The sequence below is a fragment of the Salvelinus sp. IW2-2015 genome, linkage group LG25 (assembly GCF_002910315.2).
Source record: "Salvelinus sp. IW2-2015 linkage group LG25, ASM291031v2, whole genome shotgun sequence".
In the NCBI taxonomy this organism is placed as follows: domain Eukaryota; kingdom Metazoa; phylum Chordata; class Actinopteri; order Salmoniformes; family Salmonidae; genus Salvelinus; species Salvelinus sp. IW2-2015.
In genome coordinates this window covers 19,061,075-19,073,534 of record NC_036865.1, presented here as the reverse complement: position 1 = coordinate 19,073,534, position 12,460 = coordinate 19,061,075, and the positions used below count along the sequence as shown (strand labels likewise).

General features: G+C 40.7%; 1 protein-coding gene across 1 annotated transcript in view; it reads right to left on the bottom strand.

Moving 5' to 3' along the window:
- The window catches only part of LOC111951725 (ryanodine receptor 2-like), an 82,689-nt gene that overhangs the window by 29,048 nt on the left and 41,181 nt on the right, over window positions 1-12,460 (bottom strand). The window contains 14 exon segments of the mRNA XM_070434974.1: window positions 206-247; window positions 372-423; window positions 1,249-1,364; window positions 3,619-3,715; window positions 7,141-7,250; window positions 7,458-7,592; window positions 8,135-8,197; window positions 8,916-9,080; window positions 9,256-9,348; window positions 9,432-9,519; window positions 10,804-11,044; window positions 11,393-11,713; window positions 11,949-12,079; window positions 12,300-12,381. Coding sequence (XP_070291075.1) covers window positions 206-247; window positions 372-423; window positions 1,249-1,364; window positions 3,619-3,715; window positions 7,141-7,250; window positions 7,458-7,592; window positions 8,135-8,197; window positions 8,916-9,080; window positions 9,256-9,348; window positions 9,432-9,519; window positions 10,804-11,044; window positions 11,393-11,713; window positions 11,949-12,079; window positions 12,300-12,381 — 1,736 coding nt within the window.

Below are 12,460 nucleotides of genomic sequence, written 5' to 3'. Positions count from 1 at the left end.
CTCATTAATAAACCAATACAATCTCATGATAAAAATGATCAAAATAAATGAAATATATAAAAACATACTACATAGGAGAGAAATGAGTCAATTACTTCAAAGCTTTTCACCTTCTCTTCCTCTGTAGTGTAAGTGCCTATCTTTCCATAATGAGATTGTATTTCCATCATGAGATTGTATTGAAAGGCGGAATTGAGTCACTTACTTCAAAGCTTTTCACCTCCTCATCCTCTTCACCACAGCAACTCTGGGGATATTTGATTGGACAGAAAGATGGATTGAGCAGAAGTTAAGAATCTCAGATGTACAGTGATGAATAAGAACATTCCCAAGTATAGAAATACACACTGCTACTGTATACTCTGTCTTACCTTTGCCATTATGGCAGCATAGGACATGTAAAGACTGTCATCGCCAAGCTTACTGTGGACATGGGAAGTGGCAGAGAAATGTCAGCGCAGGCAAGGCTAATTGCTTTAGAATTTGAATAAACATTTCAATTAACTTTCCTTTGCAACTAAGTATAGGAAAAGATAATGACTCATTGCACAGCTGATTAAACTATATTGCCCCGTATAAAAAACAGATAAGGCAAATGTTTCTAATTCAATAAAACTAGAAAGTTTAATAATCTGATGTTTATTTTTTATTTACTCCCTTTTTCTCCCCAATTTTGTGATATCCAATTGCAATCCAATTAAGATCTTTTCTCATCGCTGCAACTCCCCAACGGGCTCAGGAGAGGCGAAGGTCGAGTCATGCGTCCTCCGAAACATGACACGCAAAACCGCGCTTCTTAACACCCGCTCGGCTTAACCAAGAAGCCAGCCGCACCAATGTGTCGGAGGACACACCCACAGGTGCCTGGCCCGCCACAAGGAGTCGCTAGAGCTTGATGAGCCAAGTAAAGCCCCCCCAGCAAAAACCTCCCCTAACACGAACGACGCTGGGCCAATTGTGCGCCGCCCTATGGGACTCCCAGTCACAGCCGGTTGTGACACAGCCTGGGATCGAACCCGGGTCTGTAGTGATGCTTCAATCACTGCGATGCAGTGTCTTAGACTGCTGCCCCACTTGGGAGGCCCAATATTCTGATGTTTTACCTCTGATTGTCTTAATACAGGAATAACACTGGCATGTGCACACACACACACACACACACACACACACACACACACACACACACACACACACACACACACACACACACACACACACACACACACACACACACACACACACACACACCTCTCGGTCAGAGCACTCCGACTGAACAGTGTGATGAGCTGCAGGAGCGGATCAATCTGTTCGTCATCGTCCTCTCCTTCCTCCTCTCTCTCAGAACGCTCCTGCTTTCCAGCTCTCTGCAACGTAAACACACCACTAATCAAATATAATTGTATTTGTCACAAGCGCCGAATACAGGTGTAGAGACCTTACTGTGAAATGCTTACTTACAAGCCCTTAACCAACAATGCAGTTTTAAGAAAATAGAGTTAAGAAAATATTGACTAAATCAACTAAAGTAAAAAATAATAAAATAAAAAAAGTAACACACTAAAATATCAATAATGAGGCTATATTCAGGGGGTACCGAGTCAGTGTGCGGGGGTACAAGTTAGTCGAGGTAATTTGTACATATAGGTAGGCGTAAAGTGACTATGCGTAGATAATAAACAGCAGTGTAAAAACAAAGGGGAGGGTGTCAATGCAAATAGTCCGGGTGGCCATTTGATTAATTGTTCAGCAGTCTCATGGCTTGGAGGTATAAGCTGTTAAGGAGCCTTTTGGCTCAACACCCACAACACCCACTCTGTACATGTGAGTCACACTGACCGTCTATCTACAGTATAGGCGCCCATGCCTGACCCCCCCTCAGACCCAATGTCATATACATAAATTCAGTCACCCATCCCTTAACCCAATGAGTCCCACCGTAACGCTGACGAGATTTAGGACTTGGCCAACTACACACAATACCCCATAATGTCAAAGTGAAATGATGTTTTTAGAAATGTTTATAAATTAATAAAAAATGAATAGCTGAAATGTCTTGAGTCAGTAGGTATTCATCCCCTTTGTTATGGCAAGCCTAAATAAGTTCAGGAGTAAAATGAGCTTAACAAGTCATATAATAAGTTGCATGGACTCAGCAATAGTGTATAACATGATTTTTGAATGACTACGTAATTTCTGTACGCCACACATACAATTATCTGTAAGGCCCCTCAGTCGAGCAGTGAATTTCAAACACAGATTCAACCACAAAGACCAGGGAGGTTTTCCAATGCCTCGCAAAGAAGGGAATCTATTGGTAGATGGGTAAAAAAAACTGACATTGAATATCTCTTTGAGCATGAAGTTATTAATTACACTTTGGATGGTGTGTCAATAACACCCAGTCACTACAAAGATAGAAGTGTCCTTCCTAACTCAGTTGCCAGAGAGGAAGGAAACCGCTTAGGGATTTCACCATGAGGCCAATGACTTTAAATGGTTACAGAATTGTGACAAAGAAATGAACTTTATATCCTGAATACAAAGCGTTGTGTTTGGGGCAAATCCAACACAACACTGAGTACTGAGTACCACTCTTCATATTTTCTAGCATGGTGAATCATGTTATGGGTATGCTTGTCATCGGTAAGGACTAGGGAGTTTATATGGATAAAAATAAATTGAATAAATCCTAGATAACCTTTTTCAGTCTGCTTTCCAACAGACACTGGGATACAAATTCACCTTTCAGCAGGACAATAACCATTTTGTCAATATGGGGTATTGTGTGTAGATGGGTGAGAATGTTTTATTTAATACAATTTGAATTCCGTCTGTAACACATCAAAATGTGGAATAAGTCAAGGGGTATGAATACTTTCTGAAGTTTGCTGTCACAAACCCCAAACTCCACACAGTTATCCCTGACTAGTTGGATATTAATTTCCCACTGAGTAAACCATGTCTGTACTTACAGCATTAACATAAAAGGCTTTTTGCTTTGGTGGACCTTTAAACTTATGAATGCAACTGTTAATGTCAAATTGTTTTGTGCTCTGGTTGTCCTGAAAATAAAATGGTAAAACACTTTATTGTGAGGCTAAATATAAGAGCTGGACATGCAGATAAATGAAAGTCAGATAAATGAAAAGCCAATTTTTGCTGGGGCCTTGGGACTGATAGAGTTAACACCCTTTTTAGCACTCTATTTAGTTGTTAAGCCCACTGAGTGCCGGAAGTGTCTGGGAATTGAGCTTTGCCATGTTATTTCCCTCAATCCGACTTCCATGGAGAGAAACAAAGTTCTAATTGAACCCAGAGTAACAATTCCCTCACAGAAAAACAACATGATTTTAAATGTTGAAAATCACGTGTTTTTTACGTAAGGGTGACAACCCAAATATAAGAGCCCTCACAAATAATCACTAGGTAAAACTCAATGGCAAATGTGTCCAATCAAACAATGAATGAAGTAGTAATGAAACACCAGAAACACCAGAAAACATGAATGAATGGATAGCTATAATAAGACCGTGTGAAAGAGACGTACAAAGATGAAGTAATGAGTTGAATTAAACTTTCACACTGTTGTCGGTTGAGAATGCTCACACTGACACTTACAGCCAAATCGTCAACCAACTTTTCCTCAAAGGAGTGATCCTCAGCAGATATCCAGCACTTATCATAGCCCTGTAGAAAGAGGTTGACAGCCCGGTGCCTATAGAGGAGGTAAGTGAAGCGGGGGAGGGAGGGAGAGAGGGAGAATCGAGACACAGGAAGGAATAGCGTATAGGAATGAGTTGTGATTAGACTCATGAATTCAAGGCTTCTTATTTAATCTAACTCAGGATCTCTTTACATTGGACAGATGGTGGAGAACTGTCTTGGGGTTGCTAGTTTATATGTTAATCTTGTATGTAAATCTAGAAGTTATATCACTGTACAAACCCACAAGCCTTTTACTATGCTAACATTGCTGTGTTCATATAACCTGCCTGACAGGGGTATGGTTATATGGACTTCCCACTGAGAACACCACGCCATTTCAACGTGGATAATTGGGTAATATTTGGTTGAGACGTTGATCAATGAGATTACAACCTATATTCACCCACTCAAGAAGACAGCCAAAATGTTGTTGAATTTACAATGTGTTATCACTATGCTTTCAACCATCTTAAAGCACAACAAAATTCCAATGGAAAACAATGTCAGATCTTTGGTTTAGTTGTCACCCAAATGTCTTTCACTGCACTTTCAACAATTTAAAAGAACAGGAAAGTTCAAAATACAATGTCAGATATATATTTGTTTATTTATACAACAGATCAATGTCTTACCACTGTGCTTCAACTAATAGCAGAACCAAATGACCTGGATTAAGGTTGAGATTACATTAAAAGTACATGGTGCAAGTGATCAATGCTGTTGGAGAATCTGCACAGACGTAGAAATTGTGAAGATCTCCAGAGACCTGCGATGACCTATGCATGCTATCTTGAACATTCATGTTTTATATAATTACATAAGACATTAATAGTTACAGTAACCTCAAAATGTGGCCATGGATGTTACTCATTTTAAGGTTTAATGTTACATTAGTTTGTAAAATAGACTTAGCTTAGGGATATTTATTGTATTACAAAGTAATATTTAAAAGAGATTGTTGGATTATTCCATCTGAGCCACTGGCATAATCCCATTCTTTAACTTTTTTGGTTGAGTTGGAGATGTGAATCCAACATATAATTTGTTAACAAGTTAATATGCTTTTAAAAGGTATTTCAAAAAAGTTCAAGAATGGGATTATGCCAGTGGCTCAAATGGAACTATTCAAGCAGTAGATACATCTCTTTTAATGTTGATATTTGGTTGCATTGTCACCCAAACACAATATCACTTTTCATTATTACAATTTAATATTACTTTTAATAATTGATATGCTGGAATCCCATCAAGAATATGACTAAATCAAATCAAACCTTAAACATACTTTAAATAATGTTTGATTTGATTTAGTCCTATTGTTTAGCTTAGATTTCTGGTTGAGATGGAGATGTGAATCCAACATATCAATTATTAATTTGCAGACAAACTGAAATTAAAGCCAGACTAAGTCAGTGGCACAGATGGAACTATCCAAGCAAAATATACTGTACATCTCCTTCAAATGTTGATATTTGGTTGCGTTGACAACCAAACACAATTCAATATCACAAAATATCATTACATTTGAAATCAACCAGAGCTTGAAACACTAGGCCTATTATATTGTCTATTTTTAGTTTAATTATGGGTTGAATTGAAACAATAGCTGTTGATTACTTTGCAGATGCTATATACTGTAGGCATAAATAGCATCATTGATGATATTTGAGTGATAAAGTCTGGTCACATTTGATTGTCTCTGCTAAATCTACTCTTTGGAATGACTTTGATAACAACAATGAATCTATTTAGTTCTTAAGTGGAGATCTCTTTACAATCATTCTCACAATAGCACATTGGTAATAGCCAGTGACAAACATAGCTAAACTGGGCTTGGTTAAAACCCTGGACGGGAGACCAAAAGGTAGCTGTAAATCAATTGTCCAGTAGGAGGTACTGTCCAGCCTATTGTTTTTTTTCTGATAGTGGATATAACATTGAAGATCTGACATATTTTCTAAAGGGTTTGTCTATGTTGAAATTTGGTTACCAGGATGACAATCTTGTGGTTGAAATTTCACCATCAAAACAACAGTTGAGGGTTGATTACTTTTGATTACTTTTTTCAAATCAAATGCATTTTACACATAGTTTCCACGTCACAATACATTGACAAATTACACTGAAACAATGTTGATTCAAACAGTTTGTGCCCAGTGGGTCATCTCTGGGTTTTACAGTGCATCCCAATCACCACACTACTACAATATCCTGCTCTGCCGTTTCATATTCTCACTGTACTTACCAAATGGACCACTGTTTACTGTGGTCTATTGGTAAATGAAACTGTGCTCAGTTCCTGTACGCATCGGAAACATGAGATCAACAGCCATGTCTTTTCTATTAACTTCTTAAGTATAGGGGGCAGTATTTTAGTTTTTGGCTAAAAAACGTACCCATTTGAAACTGCCTATTTCTCAGCCCCCGAAACTAGAATATGTATATAATTGTCAGATTAGGATAGAAAACACTCTAAAGCTTTCAAAACTGTCAAAATATTGTCTGTGAGTTTAACAGAACTGATATTGCAAGCGAAAACCTGAGGAAAATCCAATCAGGAAGTGCCTCTTTTTTTGAAACCTCTCTGTTCTTATGCATCCCTATCACCCATTTAAAGGGATATCAACCAGATTCCTTTTTCTGTGGCTTCCCTAAGGTTTCAACAGCCTTTAGACATAGTTTCAGGCTTTTATTTTGAAAAATTAGCGAGAACGATCACATTGCGTATGTGGATAGGTGGGGGCTCTCAGAGTGAGTTTTGCGCAACAGAGAAAGGCGGCCATTGTTTCTCCCGGTCCTATTGAAAAACCAACACTCCCGGATGATATATTAGCGAATAGATATTTGAAAATCAACCTGAGGATTGATTATAAAAAACGTTTGACATGTTTCTGTGGACATTATGGATATTATCTGGAATTTTCCTCTGCGTTGTCGTGACCGCTCTTTCCTGTGGATTTCTGAGGATAACGCGCAAAACGAACGGTATTTGAATATAAAAATAATCTTTATGGAACAAAAGGAACATTTGTTGTCTAACTGGGAGTCTCGTGAGTGAAAACATCCGAAGATCATCAAAGGTAAACGATTAACTGGATTGCTTTTCTGATTTTCGTGACCAAGTTACCTGATGCTAAGTGTACTTAATGTTTTGTCGAGCGATCGATAAACTTACACAAACGCTTGTATTGCTTTCGCTGTAAAGCATCATTTCAACATCTGAGACGACAGCTGGATTAACAAAAGGCTAAGCTGTGTTTTGCAATATTGCACTTGTGATTTCATGAATATGAATATTTTTTAGTAATATTATTTGACTGTGGCGCTATGCTATTCAGCGTTGCTGATGACAATTATCCCGATACCGGGATGGGTGGTTCAGAAAGGTAATAAAACCTGACACCAATCATCCACTAGCTGAGGTTTCTGGGATACCTGGGTAGGTTGTAGAGAGGAGCCATTCTAAGGCAGGCCACCACAGCTCTCTTCCTCTGTTTGGATAACACCTTGTGACACACTGCCTTCTTCCTCTGGGGATGCTCTACCTACAGACAAAGGCAAATGTTCAGATTCAGATAACAATCAAATTGTGTTTTTAGCTACTTTTCAAAAGGTATTTTGTTACACAACCATAGCCAAGTCTAAATAGCTTTGGGAGCCAGAGAGTAGCTAACTTCTGTGATTCAAGGCTTTACTAAAAGCTCTACTAATAGTATATCATAGGGTAAGAGAGCAGCATTCTCTAAGCCCACCTGGTCCAGGTGGTAAAGCACGCAAGCAATGTCCAGGACCCTTTCTACTGTCCTCAGAGGGTCAGAGGTGTCCCGTGTGGGGCCTGGGAAGTCCCTGAACAGGACATCCTGCCACCGAGCCCCTGGGGCCTCCCGCTGGTACAACACAGAGAGCAGACTGTTAGCACAAGCGTCGCTGGGACTTGGCACTTACACATTCAGTGTTTCCCATATATGCATTTAACAGCTCCACTGCAAAAATGTTTTATGAATGTAATTATAATGAAGTGTTAATGTATGCCCCAGGGAGGCCCCATCCACTGCCCCCCCGCAGGACAACATCAGTGTGTTAAATGGACTATTTAGGAAAAGTCAAGGACGGGGGGGGCATGACTTGAAAAATGGCAGAGATATTACAATTTTCAATTCACATGATGCTCAAAAGACATCATTGGCAGTTCTAGTTAGTGGGGTTAGATTACTGGAGCTGATCATGTGTGTTTCATACATGGATATATTCAGTTCATTTATGTCATATGAGAATTGAAGTTGCAAAATAAGAATCGTTGTAATAGCTACATAAGATGTGGGCAAGTTAATAGATGGTTTGGACCTATGGTTCCTGTGTATTCTGTATGCTATGAGTACGACAAGGAAAACCATGGGGTTTAAATCATATGTACTATGATTGCAATTACTTTGCTCTGAAGACGTAGCAGGCCATTATGAATGCTCTCTCGAATCTCGTCCTCTGTGTCCTTCTGTGAAAAGCAGTGAGCTGTCATTATTAACGATAGCAGATTGGAGACACAAAACATGGGGTTTGCACATTGCCGTTACATGACATACAGTGACAAAACATCTTTGAGCAGTATCAGGTATAGACATGTAATTTACGTGCTGCACTCGCTCCCTGACAGGCCGTCATTGTAAATAAGAATTTGTTCTTAACTGACTTACCTGTATAAATAAAGGTGAAACAAAAAATTCCATTGTAGTTCATTGTGCAGTGAAAGATGAAGGTGTGTGTTTAGTACTCCACATAGCTCTGAATCCACAATACGGCAGAGGTTGAAAAGCCATAACACATACGTGTTGTTGAATAAACAGATATGTGTTATGGCTTTTCAACCTCTGCCATATCGTGGATTCAATGCTATCTATCTAATAGAACAAAGGGTTTTCTTTAATAGAAGCTTCTCTAATGTCAAACATGTAAAGTGTGGTGTAGCACAGGGCAGCTCTCTTTCTATTTTTACCAATGACCTGCCACTGGGATTAAACAAAGGATTGATATGTAGGCTACGTGTGCCTTTCACTTTTTTTTTTATGTAGTTCTGTCTGAGCTGTTCTTGTCTATTGATGTTCTGTATTATGTCATTCTGTATTATGTTTCATGTTTTGTGTGGACCCCAGGAAGAGTAGCTGCTGCTTTTGCAACAGCTATTGGGGATCCTAATAAAATACCAAATTCCATACCTGAGTGAAGCGGCTCTTGGCCAGTGTGATAAGGCCGCGGTCTGCTGGGGAACACGCACTCAGTCCCACAGGAAGCAATCTCTTCAGGGAGGCTACGATGAGAGAGGTCTGTGTGGAGTAGCGATCCCCTTTCCGCTTCATCTTCCTCCTCTCCTGGTCTGACACCTGCTCATTAAAAACCATGAATAGAAATACATAGTTGACTTATACTTCAATCATTCACTTTGCATGGTTAGAATGTAAATTATTTATTCATATGTTTTACGCAACCACAAAGCACACATAATGGACACCCAGTGCTGTTTGTGGTAGTTAAGAAACAAATCTGTAAGGTTCTCACCTTGGACATTTTGTGATTGTTATTATTGACCAAGAAAGCCATGTTGTTGATCTCATTCTGGACCACATAGTTCTGTTCCTCCCATTTGAAGTTCTGCAATAGCAAATCAGACGGGTTACAAGTGAGAACATCATTAAGATGCGAGGCAACATCCAAATCTTTGTTATTTCACACACGTGAGACTTGGCCCAGAATATGAAGATCTCTGCCACCATGCCGAACATCTTCTCAGCCTCATGGTTCGGTTCCCGTAGCCAACTTGCTCTGAAACAACAATATGTGACAGCTGTAAACAAAATGCATCAACACATTCTACACTGAACAAAAATATAAACACAACATGTAAAGTGTTGGTTCCATGTTTCATGAGCTGAAATAAAATATCCCAGAAATGTTCCGTATGCACAAAAAGCTTATTTCTCTCAAGTTTTGTAAACAAATTTGTTTACATCCCTGGTAGTGAGTGTGACAGCTTTGTCACACAGCATAATGCCACAGATGTCTCAAGTTTTGAGGGAGCGTGCAATTAGCGTGCTGAATGCAGGAATGTCCACCAGAGCTGTTGCCGGAGAATCTAATGTTAATTTCTATACCATAAGCCGCCTCCAACGTTGTTTTAGAGAATTTGGCAGTACGTCCAACCGTCCTAACAATCGTAGACCACATGTATGGCGTTGTGTGGGCGAGGGGTTTGCTGATGTCAACGATGTGAACAGAGTACCTCATGGTGGCGGTGGAGTTATGGTATGTGCAGGCATAAGCTACAGACAACAAACACAATTGCATTTTATCGATGGCAATTTGAATGCACAGAGATACTGTGGCGCGATCCTGAGGCCCATTGTTGTGCCATTCATCCGCCGCCATCACCTCATGTTTCAGCATAATGCACAGCCCCATATCACAAGGATTTGTACACAATTCCTGGAATCTGAAAATATCCCAGTTCTTCCATGGCCTGCATACTCACCAGACATGTCACCCATTGAGCATGTTTGGGATGCTCTGGATCAAAGTGTACGACAGCGTGTTCCAGTTCCCGTAACTTTGCACAGCCATTGAAGAGGAGTGGGACAACATTCCACAGGCCACAAACAGCCTGACTAACTCTATGCGAAGGAGATGTTGCGCTGCATGAGGCAAATGGTGGTCACACCACATACTGACTGGTTTTCTGATCCACACCCCTACCTGTTTTTTTTAAGGTATCTGTGACCAGTAGATGCATATCTGTATTCCAGTCATGTGAAATCCATATATTAGGGCATAATTCATTTATTTTAACTGACTGATTTCCTTACATGAACTGTAACTCAGTAAAATCTTTGAAATTGTTGCATGTTGTGTTTATATTTATGTTCAGTATAATATTGTCAGAATCTCAGATGTAAAAATTATAAGAAAACACCACTTTCCATGTTGTCAAAATATAACCTTGACTGTTAGTCACATGTTGATATATTACTGGTTTGTTATGTATTCAATAATGATCAGTGAACATTATCATTTTCCCTCCCATATCCCCATCCCCTGGGCAGGATGCCTTACCTATTGTAGTCCACGAATGGGATGAGGACAGGGTAAAAGGCGTAGAGGTCTCGCACCAGCACAATGAATTTCTCCTGAATCTGTAGCTCCGCCTCAGACGCATCGGCCCTCCCCTCAGCCTTTATCTGCTCCTCCTCCTGAAGCACTGATTCTGCCCTCTTCTTCAGTTTCTCCATCAGAGGCAGGAAGTGGCTCCTCAGCAACTGGGGGTGGGCCTGGCAGATGATTGGCTGAGAGAAAACTGAAAGGAAGGATTCATTTAGTCTAATTAATTTAGTCATTCAGCAGACGCTTTTATTCAGAGAGACTGACAATTAGTGCTTTAGAATGAGAGAACTGATTGATACAATCATGACATGAGTGGAAGGCATGTCTAGATGAAACAACTGGGAAATTAGGCCTGAAAGTGTTTAAATGAACACTGTTTCATGGTGCCACAAACAATGAGTAATAGTGAGTGATTGAGGCTATGAGGCAAACATATGGACTGAAGACAACTGGATCCTGTGCAGGGCTGTGATGACAACTAATATATCATCCTTAGGGTGGACAGAAGATGCAGATGGAAAAGAGAGCAGTATAGGGCTACCTGCCAGGCGCTTCATCCAGTCTCCCTGGCCTGTTCCCAAGTGGTTGTGGATGATGCGGAGGATGTTGCCCAGCAGTGTGCTTGCATGCTGGGAGGTGAGTGAGGTGCAGACCGGGCTCTCCAGCTGGCCCTCGGGACCGTGCTGCCACCAACGGGACACGTAGCTGCAGAGCAAGGGTAGGGTGATCTCGGTGACATGGCTGTACTGGGCTTGGCGTGCCCCTGAGCCTGCCCCTGCCAGCTCCTCCACCTCCCCCAGAAGCTGCTGCAGAGATGGCAAGAGAGGACACACCTCCTCCACCTCGTCCGGAACTCCCACATCTGAAACAAAGGAGAAGGGACAGATTCAAACACCTCAGCTACACTCCAAGAAAAAAAGGGTTATTTGTGGAAAGGGCTCTACAAGAAACCCAAAAGAGTTCTTCTACCTGGAACCAAAAAGGTTTCTTCAAAAGGTTCCCCTATGGGGACAGCCAAATAACCCTTTTAGGTTCTAGATAGCAACTTTTTCTCTTAGAGTGTAACTAAACAGAGTAGTAGGTGTGTGTACGGTTACCCTCTCGCTCTCTGGGGCTCATGGTGTTGTAGATGGAGTACGGGTTGTCCTCATTCAGAGCTGGCTCCAGGAAACACACAGGGAAAGCCCCTGACAGCGCTGCCAGACACGCTCCTGCTGACGGCCTCTGCCTACAAACACACGCACAGATTGCTGACCCCTCTGTCTCCCACACAATACGCCATGTGCATGACAACACAGCCATATTAAGCCACGGAGAGAGAGGAATATTGATGTGTACAAAGTCGTGCATACTTTACGACTGTATTAATCTGGAGCATTTACAAACATATACATTAACTGTCAAATACTGGAATGCTACATCACACAAAGCTAAATGACAAAAAGTACCCCTCCACGTAGAAACTTTTGCTGATGCCAAGTGAGTGGAGGCTGTTGAGGATCTTATAACAGGACACCTGGACACTGTCCACTGTAAAGGAGAAGGTGAGACTCGCTGTATAAATCCCTCTGAAGCTTAAGATTTCCAGACAACTTCCTGAGTGTTGGCT